Below are 17,347 nucleotides of genomic sequence, written 5' to 3'. Positions count from 1 at the left end.
CGCAAATAACGCAGATTGCTATAGTCAAAAGTCTTTGAAGTGATGTGCTTGTGTGAGACGTCACCGCGTGACATAGAATTTTAGACGTGTTCTTAGCCAAACGTACCGATTGATGTAATGAAGCGAGAACAAAAATTCTAAAACATATTTGAATTTGTCGTTAAGACATGAGATCGCCTTTCCCCAATTTTTGATATATTATCCCCCAAATACTCAAAAACGTTGTATTATAACATAGCAACTAAAAAATGTTCATATTTGACTTCTTCTTCTCCAAGATTATTCAAAAACATAAAAATAAAAAATGATTCTGCGTAAGGGTATTCGTTTGCTTTGCTAGGGCGAAAAAGATAAAACTAACAGCGCTGCATAAAGTAATTTATGTAAAATAATTTTTATTCAATGACATAATGTACTTGATCTGAAGTGTAATACATACATGCTTGGACTAATTGAATACATTTATAGTGAATGGTAGATGGTTTTTTAAAATTGGTATGCAATAAATCTAAAAATGAAAATAAAAAATCTAAACAATCAACATTTATCTTACGCTGTATTAACAATATATCTACGATTTCATTAAATTTGGATAAAGTCGTTTTTGAAATACTGAGGTGGTTATCTCCGTCCTCGTCGTTAATAGGCAGTGGACCATTACTGCAAAATAGACATACAATATAATTATTAATCAAATAGAATTTAATAGATACATACATACATAAAATATTATATTTTTATTAAACTGCGTTATGAAATTTAATTGCTGTTTATTAAGATAAGTATATACACAGAAATTAACAATGTCCTCTATTAATTATTTATACAAGATAATAGGTAGGTATGTATTATACTAATATACTGTATATACATTATTATTTTCATATTTTTAACGAGTTATATGCAGTGTTTTTATTCCAATTATTTTCGAAACCTGAATTTGCACAAATATTTTAATACTGAGAAATATTACTTATAATTATATACCTATTACCTACAAATAGGTAATATCTTTGGATAACTAACCATTAAACCATCTCTTAAGAATACGTAACAGTGGTATTTGTTGTCTCCGTCTTACTGGTGCGTAATATACCAAAATTACGCTCGACAGAACACTTGTAGCTACATTAGCTTAAAAATTGCAGTGAATCGACCTATTATGCAACTTGATGGTAAGAACATTATCTGTGTTTGCTCGTTGGTTTTTTAAGATAATTCAATTTTTAAGTGAGTTATTATGAGAATTTTAAATGTACTATATATTATATGCTCATAATAACTCACTTAAAAATTGAATTATCGTAAAAAACCAACGTGCAAACACTGATAATGTTCTTACCATCAAGTTTCATAATAGGTCGATTCAATGTAATTTTTAAACTTAAAGGACTATACAACTAAAAAAATCCTAATTTTTTTTTATTGTGTGAAAATTTAGTGCTTAAAAATGCAAAATTTTAGTGGTATAAAAATTTTTGTCGGACAATTGCTTCGGTGTTTATTTATAAGTCACGTAAAACGCGTGACGTCATAAAATCACACCGTCCGCCGGGCCGTATCTAAAATACACGCGTTGTAGTTATTTCACTCGATTAAAATAACTATAGAGAAAAATTGATTTAAGGTATAAGTTACCAAAGTACATTTATAAAAAGGTTATAAATGTCTGTAGATGATCATATTATTTTTTCAGTGTTAAAATTGGTTTCAGGGTAGTTTACAAGAAAGACAAAAAATTAAAATATAAAATATATTATATTAAATAATATTATATAAATTTTAATATTATTTAATTAAAGTTTAAACAAATGTGTTATCATAATTTATAATTTATAGTTTAAGAACTAAAATAAATATGTAAAACAAACCTCACAATAAAATATACATATAGGTACTAATTCAAATAAGGTAGGTTCATAAAATTGAATACAGGTAAGTATATAGTATGTTTATACTACAATAAAACAACTTACATATTTGATATTATTTTTTTATATAGTATATTATTAATTATAATGTTAAATGTCTAATGGATTGTATTAAGTAATAAATTACACGAATTACGCGTTTTGAAAACCAACATATAATCCGTTCTCCTTAGGATAAGTTTCACCATTTTTTTTTACCACGCATGATGGAATAACGATTCTATTCCCTATAGACTATAGTATAAAACAAACACAATAAAGAATAAAATAACTGGAAACATGGTATAATGACAAAAATTATCGAAGAAGCTGAAAAAGAAATTTTACCACTGCAATTTGACGTACAAAGAGAATGTAAATATGTAATACTACACCCCAAAAATTTTTATCATATTTATCCAACACTTTACCTTCCTTATGAAGAATTAAAATCAAAGAGATATTAAAGATTTCCTTGAAAATATAATTTAATTAGCTAAATTAGCTATTATTATAGATTATAATAATTCAATTACGTATAACATACCTATGTATTTTTGTTTGAATTAACATATTTTATTGTGAGGTTTTTTTTCATTTTTATTTTAGTTCTTAAACTATAAATATTATAATAACACATTTTGTTTAAACTTTAATTAAAAGTGTATAATATTATTTAATATAATATATTTGCTATTTTTTATATTTTAATTTTTTGTCTTTCTTGTTAACTACCCTGAAACAAATTTTAATACTGTAAAAATAATATGATAATCTAAAGAAATTTATAACCTTTTTATATGTACTTTATTAACTTTTACCGTTATACCTTAAATCAATTTTTCTCTATAGTTATTTTAATCGAGTGAAATAACTACAACGCGTGTATTTTAGATACGGCCCGGCGGACGGTGTGATTTTATGACGTCACGCGTTTTACGCGACTTATAAATAATCACCGGAGCAATTGTCCGACAAAAATTTTTATACCACCAAAATTTTTCTTTTTTTAAGCACTACATTTTTACACAATAAAAAAATTAGGATTTTTTAGTTGTATAGTCCTTTAAGGACAGGGGCGGCTTAAGGCGTAGGCGACGTAGGCACAAGCCTACGGCGGCATTAAAAACATTATTTTTTAAAAGGCGGCATTTTTTGACATGAAGAAACACGATTAGTATACAGGGGCGGCAAAATTAAGTTTTGCCTACGTATAAACAATCACTAGAGCCGGCCCTGTTTAAGGAGCTACAAGTGTTCTGCTGAGCGTAAATTTGGTATATTACGCACTGGTAAGACGGAGACAATAAATACCTCTGTTACGTACTCTTAAGCTTCGAGTTTACCAATTCTGACTGTACATGATATATTTTTATAAAATATGTACAACACTACTACACACTTTGACTGTAAATATATTATATATTCAAACATTCAACGTTAGCATTTAAATAGTTACATTCGTTGATCGACATATTATAACTTGCATTACCTGCTTACTACCTGCACCTAATAGGTTCATCTGATAGGAAATTTTGTATTTATTATTAATAAAATTTAACGATATGTTGTCCAAACTCATTTTTGGACATTATGGATTGTGCTATTGCTGCAACTGTCAACACACTGGGCCAAGTTTTAGGGTGGAGAGCTAGTTAATAATCAACATAAATACTATAGAAGAATCAAGAAATATTTAGGTATGATCACATCGGATATAATATTATAATAATATAATAATATATAATAATATATAATAATATATAATAATATATAATAATATATAATATTATATTAATAATATAATGTATTTGTTGCGCATGTGATGTGATCATACTAGTTATATTTATATCGTGATAGATGCATAACATATGAAGGTACCTTAAAAATCATATTACATAATATATTACAATATACCTAATAAATAATTCATCGAGTTCCAGTGATGCATAGATAGGCCAATCGTTCGTACAAGCCTGGCACTGACATTGGAATTGGTATTGATCAAATAAATGTCTACTGCGTTCTTCTTTGTCGTGTGTCATAAATTTGACGCCATAATCAGTGAATAGCTATAATATTATTTCGTAACAGGTAAATTATTATGATCTTTTTAAAACAATACAATAAAATATTATATTATAATATAAATTATTACAATTTTAACATAACATTATTACGAATTACTTGAGATCCTTTAGAAATCGGCTGTATTGCCCGAGTCACCTCTACACCACTATACGTTTGAACGATCACATTTGGATCGCACGAATGATTTATCAAACTGTACGCAGTGCATAGGACAAGAGCGACAGAATCATAAGTCACTGGTCGGTTCAAGACGACATTATTACTGTTCTTTCCTATGTACTTGGAATGCTCTACAGACGCGTGTGAGTTCAAGTTGGCTACACACAGCAAATGAACCAATGATACACCAACAGTGCCCAACAAATTAGATGGTATATCATAATATTCATTCAACGACAACAGAGACACCATCATTGACGCGGTGCAATGCATGAAAAATAAATTGGATACGGTTCTTTTGGTCTCGTTTCCGTCCAGTGCATATATCGAGTGAAAAGTATTGTCCACATCATCACGATTATCGCTGTTTTCGTCAAAACTAAAGTTTGTTTCATTATACTTTTGTACCAACGAGCAGTAATGTTCGAGGCCCATTACATTAATCAGCTGAACAAAACAACGTAAAGCCAGATCGTGGGTGGGTTCAACAGTTGGGTCCGCTTTGAGAGGGTAGACTAATGAACATTCTATACCGTGGTAACTGGTGTGGGCTTTTTGTAGACACGTCTCATCACAATAGACAACCTATATTACCAGTAACATTTTATTTTGGCAGGCATTAAAAACGCGTATAATTTAAAATGTATTAAAAATCGATTTACCTGTGAACATTTGGAACACGGGATGGCCGATAAACATCGTTTGAAACAATAATTGCAGTTGAAAATCCACATATTATTTTTAAATACACCAGCAAAAGGTTTTTCTATGATGAGTATTTCACCTGAAAATAACTGACTTATTGAATTCGTGTAAATTTGTCACAATTTTTATGCATTTGAATGGCTAAATAAAGTATGCCAAAAATAGAAATAAAAATGTATTATATTTTCAAGCAAACCAAGTAAAAATGTAAACTAAAACCACTCTGACTAATAATATTAGTGGTTGAATTGGGGGAGGACGCGGGGGGACTGAGCTACTCTTCATTTTTTCTTCAAATTATAGCGTATACCCCTTTATTATATTAATCAAGGAATAGGGTTACTATTAAATTGATTTGCTTAATTGTTAAAAGTTCACCTTTATTTATTTTTCCAATTCAACCACTGCTGACTATATAATATATAGTAGGCATATATTATATTTATCAATAAATATTAAATACACCTTAAACGAATTTATAGGTGCATTTTATAACTTATAAGTGTATAACTCATTGCTAATTGTATATATTTACAGATTATGTAATGATGAAAGACTGAGATAGCATAATATTATGCAGTTTGATGTCGCTTAATTGATCTATATTTATTCATTATTAACTAATTATTGTTATCTGGGGTATATTGTTGGAATATAATACGGGGAAGTGTATAAATTTAATATATATTTTTAGATTACTTATTTATACATTCAACTAATCAATAATCATTCGAATAATAATTCACTTTTCCGAGTAACCTGCAGGTTGCAATTCTAAATTCTTAAAAGTTACGACCTATGTTTTGTTTAAACATATTTTTCGGTATAGCAGCGTGGTATTTAATAACAAATATTACGAAATCGAATTTATAAAAATTAAATTTGCTGAACATAATAATATTATGTACATATTTAAATGGTAATAAAATCTGCTCAATTTCGCAGTTCTGTCGAGTTGCAGCAGGCATGTACCTTTATCGGCTAGCTATATCAAAAATCAGTAAAACTAAAGAATATAAATCGTACCAGACTTAATGTTTTTTGATGCGAATAATCCTCTTCCCATTTCTTTTGAATTTTTTATTTCAATAAAATTTGATAAACCAGACTTTTTATCAAATTCAAGTCTTGTGAAACTTTTATATTTATTATTAATTTCCTTTGTCTTTTCTTCTACTACTTCACATTTTTTCACAAATTCTGATATTCTGGTTTTGATTTTTTCTTTGGTGGCAAATGTCAAATGTGTATTAGTATTTAAATGTGATAAGCAATTCTAAAAACAAATACATATTCTAATTCTAATTAAATATGAGTGTTATAGTGTTTAAAATTAAAATTATCAAGGATGTAAAAATTAATAACTAATTCGCGTTTTTTTTTAAATAGATAAGCTAAAAAGTTATATTAATATTTTATTAAAATTAATGTTTGTTCACCCCCTCCCCCTTTCAATTTTCTATCGACAATTTTTTTATGTAACTATACTAGTATCACATAAATAAAAAATTCAGTTGATGAAAATAATACTACCAACTATTAAATATTATAATCATTATTTGCATTCAAACTGATAAAACAGAATTTAAAGCTTTAGTGTATTATCGATTTATCGGCACATATTTATAATTACAACCATTAGCTAATAATTAAAATTAAAATCATACAATTTATATTGGCCCCCTCCTATTAAAATACCGGAGACTAACCTCTGACTGGACGGTTTTAAACAAAAAATATATCAATAGATTTTTCGAGACTAAATGAGTGCCTGTAGCTTTGAATAATAGCCTATCTGCCGTGGTGAACACTAGGTAAAGTTTAAATGTCCCCACAAGTCTCCTGAAAGCACTTGATTTGGAGCTACACCAACAAACATCCGGATGTTTAAGGTTGAAGTAAAATCAAGTGCAACAGCTTTATTAACGCGTTAAAAAAAGGCATCATTTAAATTATAAAAATAATGATAAAAAATAAAAATGTAACGTACCGAATACAGTTCTAAAGCATGAGACATTTGATTCATATGACGGTAACAATTTCCTTTTCTTTCTAATAACTTGTAATCATTCTGTAATGGATACCGTTTGGATTTAAATGCCTGATCAATATCTTTTAAGCTATGCTCATATTCTTCTAAATAATATAAAGCAGCAGACCTATTTGCCACAGACAAAGCATAGTTGAGAGAGTCAGTTTCCGCAGTCATTATACTTAAAGTATACATTTTTAGCGATTCTTCGTAGTTTTTAATTTTAAATGCTTCATTGCCACGCGACCTATATTGTTCAGACGTATAATTATTTTTGTTTGCTGTGGTACAATCCATATTTATGAATAATCCTTGATTTTTAAGGTTTTTTTTCAGCCGTTTTCTCCATCGTCGATGCGCCTGTGATAATCGTATATAACCATCGCACTTCGTAGGTAACCAACCATATTCTTTTAGTAATCCATGTACGTACATAAATTGATCGTTGGAGTTCTTCTTGTCAACAAACGTGGAATAAACATCTTGAGCTACGTTCATTTCTTCGAAGTGTTCTGTGTACACGTATTCAGCAATTGGCATCTTGTAGTGAGACATTGTACCATAATTTTCCGGGTAAATTGAATACTAAATTATTAGGATAACCGAACTGTTTAATATTATCTATTTTATTTTAAATACGCTCGATAAACATATCACAACATTTTACATATTTTATAGTAAAACACAGAAATGTTAAAATCCTTGTAGTACCATATTAAACTATATTTAAAAATAAAATTTTCATTCTTGTTAAATTATAAGACATGATTTAAAATAAAGAAAATTATATGGATAAAAATAGAATAAAATATTTTAATATTTTAACACAATAGAGGTACCTAGACACCTAGTGCAGTACTGAATGCATATTCGTAAAAACACTGCTAAGTAACGTGTCCCAACTTCTATGCTGCAGTATTAGTCTGCCGATAATCGACTAATAATTAATTGATATTACCTACTGAATTTATTTTACGTTTAAATCCTACCACTTACATAATATTCATATATTTAAACGACTATAAACATTGATCAATATAACTATATTATTATATTAAAGATCGTAAGTATGTGCATAATATAATATCATTAGGTTGTTATCAATTATTATATACGTACGTATGTGGTATGTACGATCATAATGATTTCTGGTAAGTGATTAGATATAGATACTGAGTCTACGTCTTGGTCCTACCTACTTTCACTTTCGAAGTATTTGTATAATTAATTTTCAATTAACATAAATGCATAATATTCTACAACTGTTGTAGTTCTTATATAGACATATATATATAATAGCACCTACCTATGTAGTGTCAACTATAGAGTATAGTAATAGCAAGCATTACAACAAACAACTAAAATCTGATATAAATACTAAGCCGTCTAAGCCACTAAGGTATCTACTTATTACCTACCCATTATTATTTATTTAAGTTATACCAACATTTAATATTGAAATTAAGAATTAAACATTTCTCTCTGACCCATGCGCAACAAAGCACATTTTTCGTTCACAATAATGATTATCATCATAATAATATCTTAAATTAAAGTGAAATAACTTTTTATAAAATTTAAAGGTAAATCTAAAGGATACCTACAGTATATGCGGGTGTAGTGTCCTTTTAAACCTAAAATGTAAAATTAATATTTATAATTAATGATAGACGATAGTAGCCTTTATAATATAATGTGTAGATAATAGGTATGTATAGAGCGTATAGACAACACATGTGTACCTATCATTCATAGATAATTAAATATACCTATGGGTATTGGGTACACTATACAAACTTTTTAACTTATATATCTTAATAAATAAACAAAAGTATGTAAATTTATTTTTTTAAATATTAGAAATTGTGTCTAGTAGCATTGTTATGATGGTAATGAAAATATATCTTTTATATTATGAGCTGAGCGATACATGCATTGTTACAATACAGTTTTTTTTCAGTTGTTTTTGCATCTATATATTAATTTTATACGTTTTTTTAATTTTGAAGATAGCTTCAGATATCTAGACAATTATATCTAAGTTGAACTTTTTTGAGATAAAGATAATATACAAGTTTTCCGAATTATTTAAATAATCGAGAAAATTATTTTTTTTAGTCAAAGCCGGTTTCAAAACCTATTTGATTTGTTTTGAGTCTCAAAAGCTTATAACCGTAGATAGTTCAAATGTTCAACAATTGTCTATTTTATATTTTTGTAATAAAATATGTTGGCTCATTTTGAGCTATTTATTCGAAATTTTCAATATTTTTTTTCTATCCCTAAATATCGATAAAAGTATTATCATTTAGCCAAAAAGCTTGAAAATTTAACACAAAGTTAAATTTTTATAGCTAAGAATTGAAAATTTAGAACAAGATTTCTTACCTAACCGAAAAATATACAGACACAGTTTCAATTTCAAATTCATACGTTTTGTTATTTAGGTAAATGGATTTAGAATACCTTATTTATTATTATTATTATTTTACTAAGTATATAGTTGAGTTTAAAAAACACAGAAGTTTATGGCATTATGAGAGGGAGAGGAGGGACAAAGCTTTCAAAAATCATTCTTGGTAATTCAGTACATTTTTTGGAAACTAACCTATTTTTTGTTGAGCATAATATAGCTAGTGGCTCAGCTTGGAGTTCGGGTAGTTGGACCTGTTCAGCACTTCCGAATCTATTAAAACCGTTCAGGGACAGTAAGAGTACATCCTTCGCTGTCCCCGACTCCCCGTGGCACGCCTATGCCTTACAGATAGGAGCTTAGGGAGAAATGTATTTATCTGTACAGATATAGAAAACTTGAGAACAATAATAACTATCTGTCTACATACTATTTTAAGTATATATATTATGCTTTAGTTTTAGCAATAAAAAAGTTGAAAAATCGAATATTTAAACGAAAAATAACGATTTAAGAGAACTTGAAACTTTTAAGAAATTCCATAAAAACATATATCGCAATATACACAATGATATTTTCAAAATATTTAATTCATTTTAACTAATTGCCCACTTATTATATATTTATATAGTTATACGGCTTATACGTCAAGCCCGTGATGCCCAAACCGCCGAAACTATTCCCGATCTATGGCAAGTAGGAATTGACTAATTGATACATCATACATGCATATATTTTTAAAATAAATATAATTGTTACGTAATATCATGAGAAATAATTTCAACCTACCGTTCACTATTCTTATTGTAAAATAAATTATAAATATCAATATACTTACTTATATAACTGTCAGGAACTCAGGACCGTCTTCGTTCAGAATCGTTTTTTGTTTGCAATTTAATTTAAATTTTAGACATCCATAGTCGTCATCAGTGACCTAAGTATTCAATGACGAAGTATGATTGACTATTATAAAATAGTTTACAGCAAATCGCAGAGTGAGTTCTGGTTGTTCTTATCTGAAGATAAGTTTTTTTTATTGGTTTTGAAATTATCAATAGACAATAATTTTTACTTGACATCTAAGGCCATTAACATTACATTTAATTGTATACAAAAAAAAAAATGCATATTTATAAACAGTTTGTTAATGAATTAAATATAGTTGTTGGTGTTATCATATAATAAATTGTATTATTTGTGTTACTTTAAAAATGTTATGGTATTTATTTCAAATACTAGTTTAGGTTTGTAAGTTATTAAGTAATTTTTTTTTTTAAATTTTATTTTACAAACAAATAACAATACATTGATATTTGATATAACATAATTAATACTAATTAAATAGGTAACTATTTACTATATCCTATAGCAGTGGCGTAGCCAGGATTTTTTTTAGGGGGGGGGGGGGTTAATAACAGAATACATTTTACCACGACCAAATGATTGTATTCCTATATTATAAACATTATATTTTTGATATAAATACGGCTGAGGGGGAGGGTTATAACACCCCCCCCCCTGGCTACGCCACTGTCCTATAGAATGAATAGTTTTGATTATTTAAGTTTATCTATAGGCTACAATAGATAGGTAATAAATATATTTCCAATATATATATATATATATACTCTATAAATATATATTTGCAAATTTGAGCATAAGGTTATTCTGGTTAATCATATTTTTAAAGTTTAGGTAGTTGATGTTGGTACAATGGTACTGCAGCAATACAGGTTAATGGTTACCATTAAACTATATAATAATAATATATAATATTATGTAGTTTAATGGTTCATTTATTGTATAAAAGTATTGGCTTATAATATTGTCATACCTACGATTAAATATGTATAAGGTATTTATGTTTAATGTTTGATTAATATATTTTAAGTTGGAATTATATAATCAATACTATTACAGTAAGAGTGTATTAATTATAAACAATGGTACCTAATCTACTAATATTTAAGCAATTTAAATATTAATCAAAACTCTTATACTCTAACTGGTCTGATTATTTTCTTAAAAAACTAAATTGGCCAAGTGTTGAGTAAATTTCATTTTTAAACTAGTTACTGCACTTAGGCTGTTAGATTAATTGTCTTGATTATTTTATGTAATTAACGATACTAATCAAAGTTTTATCTTTCTTAAGAAGTATAATTAAATATTTTTAGCCAATCATATACACATAATATATACTATTTTACCGATAGCTGAATAAATACATTTTTTACCAATATCCGTGATTAAATCTGTTTCACAAACAAAGATAAAGATAATAAAATAATAAATATCTTGTTAAAACATATAATACTTAAATAATAAATAAAATAGCTATTCAAATATATTTATTATTATTTATTATACCCATTTTTTTTTTTTTTTAACAAATAAAACACAAAACAATAATTTTCTAATTATTAATTTATAAACAAGATAACAAAATAATTTAATAGGTAATTAAAATCTTATTAGTTATAACAGCCAATTTGAACTATAAAATTTGAAAAAAAAAATAATAAATCAACTTACCATTATGAATTTATTATTAAACATACTCTTTGGTAAACAAAATATAAAGGGTGATTCATAAAGAACACAAATTTTAATATTGCTATAAAACATATGGGGGGGGGGGGGGGGTCTGACATCTGTCAAATTCATACATCCAACGCAACAGTTACCTAACTTTATGAAAAGTTTCAAAACAAACTTCATTCCCGCTGAAACAATCAGCAGTAAACATCAAGAACTAGTAATTATATCCCTTCTGACACTTTACTTAGGGCTTTTATTAAATTGCAGGTTTATGAAAACAAGACTATTAAAAATGTGATTAAGAATTTTACTAACTTCTAATTAGTAACTATTGGCCAAGCAAGTAAATGGGATGTCAAGACTAATATTTTCAACTTATAATGAAACAAAATATATAACAATTAATACATTTTTTTTTTCTAATAAATTGAATAATACCAAATTTAAAATTTGCATTTTTTAAGAAACCCCCTTTATATTGGTATTCTAGTATTGTAGATATTTTTAGTTAAAATCATAATTAAAATAAAATAAATATATTTTATTTACAATATGTATAAAATTATATTTAAAAAAAATAATTTATCATTGCCAACTTGGATCATAATTGTGCCATTCTTTAATAGGTGTTAAATACACTCTTCTATTATCATATGTGAAACTAATTATGCCTTTGTATGCAGTTCTTGGAACACCACTTTTGAAATCATCCATCAGACCAAATAGTTTCATTAATGATTTCAAGTTATTCTTAGTATAATATATAATTCTTACAGGATCACTATGGCTAATTTGCTTATTTTTGAGTTCATTAGTACTGACAAGTGGTGCTCTATATACCATTTCCACAAAGTTGTTATCATATTCATCTTTTAATAAATAAGTTAAATTTAATTTGGTAAAATCAACTGGTAATTCATTTAAGTATATATATTTTAGATGTTTTTCATAAAAAAGACCATTGCTAACACCTATTTTCCCAAATGTTTTTGTCCTGGATAGCTCAGGTCTTATACATGATCTACCTTTTCTTTGGTCAGGATGTCTCATCCAATCATCCCAATAACTATGGGGCCATTTATGCATTAATTCTATCCATATTTTACGTGTTAACATCCATCCAAGTCCAGGAAAAAAATCTGACCGATATAACAGCTTTGGGTCATTTCTATCAATCAATGCAAACTTTCCATTGTCATTCCAAGCAGAAACACACCATAAAGTTTCATCTTTTTGAAGGATTGGTAAAGTAGCTTTAAAGTATTCATAAAAATCTGGAGCTACATCCAAATCATCTTCAACAATTATTGCAGTTCCATAATTATATGTGTTAAAAACTTGATTAAGTGCCCATTTGTAGTGTCTTGATATTTTGAAATAACCACTAAATTTTTTCTCTTTAGATGGCACTTTAATTTCTTTTTGATCAGGTTGATGTATATGAATTAATTCTCTGCCAAAACTTTTTATAACTTGTGACGTTCTTTCGTGAATACAATCTTGAGACACAATAATAGGAAAATCATCTTTTGATTTGCGATATTTTAGTAATTTGTTTATGCACCTTGATATAGATGGACGATTACAAGCAATTACTAAAATAGCAACACTTGATGAATTAGAAGAATTGTGTTTGTCAAATTGATAATTATCTTCGTGGCTTGAATAATTTAACTGTTTAATATTTTCACGTATTAAATTGTGTGTTTCTACTTCAATTTTTAAACGCAATTCTAAATCATCCAAATTTTCATCAAGATAATTATTGGATTTAGCAATGAAATTATCATTGAGTATAAAATGATTAATACCAAGCCATACACATATACTGAACAAAACTAATGCTACAAACCGGTTTTTTTTCATAGTAGCATATAATAACTAAATAGTGGATTTTAATTTAATTATCAATAGTATTTGTATCATAACAATAAAAATCATGTTTCAAAGATGATTATCCAGTTACTTGAATTTTAATACAAATATAGTTTTTTCTTGTTAAAATATAGGTACTTGAAATCTGCAAAAAAATATTTATATTAAATATTTTCAACAATGTAGTTAATTAAATGTAAATTATTGAGGTGTATTCAAAAAATTCAGCCTTACATTTAATGAATACAATTTTTGCAGTATACCATATAATTATAAAACCATTATCTACTTATAATATATATTTAATAAAATTAAAGAGTATTAAAAGAAAAAAGGATGCATAAAATAATTAAAGTTAATATTTAATGAAGGCACATTAGTTCAAGCAAATAACATTAGTCATACATTACACACAAACTTAAACACCAAACACAACTAAGATATTTAATTTGAAATTAATATAAATACAGAATTAAATGAGTAAATATAACCTTTCATATTATTATGTTATATTGTTTAAAGTATTGTTTTACATTATATAGATATTTTAGGTTGAATAAGATCAAAAAAATGGGTGGCTATACTCCCACACCCAACTTTACCATTAAATTTCGTAGATCATTGTATTATATTAATTTTTTATTATAAATTATATGAGGTGAATGGTATAAAAATGATTATTAAAGTTATGTTTTAACTTTGAGCCGTAATATTTTCTTGTCATATATTATAATTGTTGATGGTTGAGGTATCATAGTTTTAAATTAATAAAATAAAAAAATCTCAACTATGGTTATTTAAAATAAAATATTCTCCCTCCATAATTACGCCACAGTTTGATATTTATTGATTTACATATAATATAAACATATGAAATTAATAATATAATAAACTATAATGTTGTCATTATGTCTGATCTTTTATTTTTCATTGCATCATGGACCAGTGACATAATTAGGAATTTGGTTTGAAGGGTGGAGATTATAGGTTTTTAGCAAAATGTGTAAGTCTCATACAGTAACCTACACTACTCAATATAAAATGTTAGTAGTAAAATAAAAGTTTTGGGGGACCACACCCATTAATTATGCCCCAGTCCAGGATCTAAATACTCATGTCGCATCAGTGATACCTAATTATATTATAATAAAATTTGTATTCTGTATTTTTATTAATATTTTTCACTGAGTAAATCATAATAAGAATAACTCTTCAATTATCATAATTATTAAAATATAGCATTAGTATTTATTTATTTAGTTACCTAATTTTTTTTATTTTATTATGATAATATCCACAAAATAGATGATAAAATGAACTTAAACAGAATCCTAAAAATATAAATAAATTAAATATTATTTTTATTTGGATATGATTTAATTATTCTCAGTTTATAAAATTCATTAAGAGGGTGCAAATAGATTTAATTTAATTATTAAAATATACTCAATGATTTTCTAGTTAAATTTGTATTTAAGCTTAATGACATTGAATTTCCATTAGTAGCAACACTGATAAAACACAATAAATTAACATAATGTATAATAGAATAAAAATATGATAGTAAATTATATTAATTAGTAAGTTAGCTAAACCTAACCTATTTAATAATTTTATATGTACAATATAGGAATAATAAATAGTACTAAAAATTAAGCCCAATTATATATATAAAACTATCATAGTTACATGTAATAATATATTAAGACATGTATCATATTTTAGTGTATGCTAGGCTTCATATTATACTAAGCAGTTAGATAGTATAAAATACAAATTGTATACTCACATCAGTCCAAATGTGAGTATTGATTAAAAGATTGTTGTCATAATTGCACAATAAAAAATATATTGATGTAGACCTTGATGTACCTATATATCTTGCAACACAATACATAGAAATCTGTAAATAAATTATTTTATTATTAAAATATTAATCATGAAAAATTAAAAAAAATTATGTTGTCAATTTAAAACCACGGCTACTCTACTGTATTGTCAGTATGCTGATACAAAATTATATATAATGGGACACATCAGAGATAATCTAATGGATGTTTTTAGTCTTCAATAAAAACAAATAAAGTAGATGCAGAAATGACAGAAGTGTGATTGAAACATTTGAAACATATTTTGAAGGAGATGGAATGTTATAATTGTTTCCAAAATTCAATTTCAATTCTGAAGGTTAAATAAACATTAGACATGATTTTTAAAAGAGAAGTCTAAAATTTTAGATATAATAAATTAAGATAAATAATTGTCCTAAAAGTATGATTATAGTATAACATGTTACTTATATTAGCATAATAGCATTATACACTTAGTAATAGTCATTAAGCATATTTATTTTATACATATAACTAATGAATAATGCTTATCTAAAAATAGTTCAAGATAACAAAGAATGATTAATAATTTTAATTAACTATTTAATGACTATAAGTATAGATTAGATACCCAAAAAATCTTTACCAAAATATACCTAGTATTTAAAAATAAAAGATGTTGACTGTTATTTTTTGACAAAACAAATAAACAAAAATTTTAAATAAAAGTCCATAGTTAATCACCATAGTAAAAATATTAGTAAAACTATTAATGATGAGACTTTATGGTCTTATGGATAGTTAAAAGATCTTGATTTCGGTATAAAAAAGTTGATATTCAAAAATTAAATAGATACATAAACAAAGAATTAATATTTTATTAATTTTAGAAATAAGTTACAAATAGAACCATTTCTAAGGTAAGTTTCACTGTAAATAAAGGCAGGATCATTTAACCATGAGCAGTATACTATAATTAAATGATTGTAAATTTATGATTTCAACTAGGTAGAGGCAATTGTTAAGGAACAAGCATAATAAATATATCTTCAATCAAATCATTACAAAAGTAGCGTGCAATTGACAAGCTGTGACAACTAAAAACGGGGGAATTATAAATAGGGAGTTTTTGGGTGTTATTACAGATGAGAAAAAAATCAGGAAAGACAGTAAGCAAACATACCTAGGTCCTAGGAAAAAAAGATTTCACGTATTCGCCACTACAAAATCCAACCATCGAATCGTGTAGGAGAGCTTCATAATATCAGCTCGGCGAACACGTATCTGTAACGTTATAACATGGTGCGATGTAAATGTGTTCAGAAAAGGTTGTAGTCCAACTACGTCTTGGGTAAAGCGTACGACGGATGTGGTGCTCAGTAGTTTGCCAACGAAACAGTTGGCGTACATTAATTTTAACCTGAATGACGATTATAACGAACGTATTGGACAGGAAACGAGTGGTCCAAAAAAAAAAAAGTAATTAACACCAAATTAATGAGTAAAATAACGATCATCTGTAAAAATATGTATCGTGTAATTTATTTATTAGCCCGTGCGATCCGGACGTTATCATTACATTATTAATTATTATTATTATTATTACTATCTAAGGTATCGGCCTACAAATTGTGATTATTTCACTTATATTTATATACACACCATAGAGTATTACTCTATGATACATACACACGGTGTGATAACAGGTGATAAGCAGTAATTCATCCGTATCAGCTGCAGCTGCTGCAGTGGTCGTGATGTGTTTCTCGACCGTCGGTGAATTGTAGTT

At 26.9% G+C, this 17,347-nt stretch overlaps 2 protein-coding genes across 4 annotated transcripts; both read right to left on the bottom strand.

Annotated features, from left to right (window-relative positions):
* Window positions 1-375: 375 nt before the first annotated feature.
* LOC107171926 (protein-lysine N-methyltransferase SMYD4-like) lies at window positions 376-11,529 on the bottom strand. Of its 3 annotated transcripts, none has more exons than XM_089229748.1 (8): window positions 10,149-11,529; window positions 8,502-8,531; window positions 6,856-7,482; window positions 5,892-6,141; window positions 4,823-4,944; window positions 4,098-4,745; window positions 3,828-3,982; window positions 376-660 (listed from the first exon to the last, which is right to left on the bottom strand). In XM_089229748.1, exons 3-8 carry the CDS (start codon window positions 7,450-7,452, stop codon window positions 396-398), a joined length of 2,037 nt encoding a protein of 678 aa, XP_089085874.1. In that variant the 5' UTR covers window positions 7,453-7,482; window positions 8,502-8,531; window positions 10,149-11,529; the 3' UTR covers window positions 376-395. The 3 variants fall into 3 exon arrangements, 2 of the variants coding, with proteins under 2 accessions (XP_089085874.1, XP_089085875.1); XR_016192176.1 differs by having other exon boundaries at window positions 524-660; window positions 4,069-4,745; XM_089229749.1 differs by lacking the exon at window positions 8,502-8,531.
* Window positions 11,530-11,659: 130 nt separating this feature from the next.
* On the bottom strand, window positions 11,660-17,156 carry LOC107171927 (alpha-1,3-mannosyl-glycoprotein 2-beta-N-acetylglucosaminyltransferase-like). Its single transcript, XM_089229751.1, has 3 exons — window positions 16,742-17,156; window positions 15,519-15,632; window positions 11,660-13,874 (listed from the first exon to the last, which is right to left on the bottom strand). The coding sequence occupies exon 3, from the start codon at window positions 13,718-13,720 to the stop codon at window positions 12,440-12,442; it is 1,281 nt and encodes a 426-aa protein (XP_089085877.1). The 5' UTR covers window positions 13,721-13,874; window positions 15,519-15,632; window positions 16,742-17,156; the 3' UTR covers window positions 11,660-12,439.
* Between the last annotated feature and the right edge of the window lie 191 nt (window positions 17,157-17,347).

This window comes from Diuraphis noxia, unplaced genomic scaffold (genome assembly GCF_037042655.1).
Source record: "Diuraphis noxia isolate RWA-SAM2 unplaced genomic scaffold, SU_Dnox_SAM2 contig0005, whole genome shotgun sequence".
Classification (NCBI taxonomy): Eukaryota; Metazoa; Arthropoda; class Insecta; order Hemiptera; family Aphididae; genus Diuraphis; species Diuraphis noxia.
The sequence above is the reverse complement of the archived record's forward strand: the minus strand, read 5'-3'. Positions and strand labels throughout refer to the sequence as shown.

Excerpts from the sequence above, each read along its gene's own strand:
- LOC107171926 (XM_089229748.1), bottom strand. The coding sequence starts at position 7,452 with ATGTCTCACTACAAGATGCCAATTGCTGAATACGTGTACACAGAACAC. Across the intron at positions 6,142-6,855 it reads ATGCTTTAGAACTGTATTCG|AATTGCTTATCACATTTAAA; the intron begins GTACGTTACATT and ends ATTTGTTTTTAG. Across the intron at positions 4,945-5,891 it reads ATCAAAAAACATTAAGTCTG|GTGAAATACTCATCATAGAA; the intron begins GTACGATTTATA and ends AGTTATTTTCAG.
- LOC107171927 (XM_089229751.1), bottom strand. The coding sequence starts at position 13,720 with ATGAAAAAAAACCGGTTTGTAGCATTAGTTTTGTTCAGTATATGTGTA.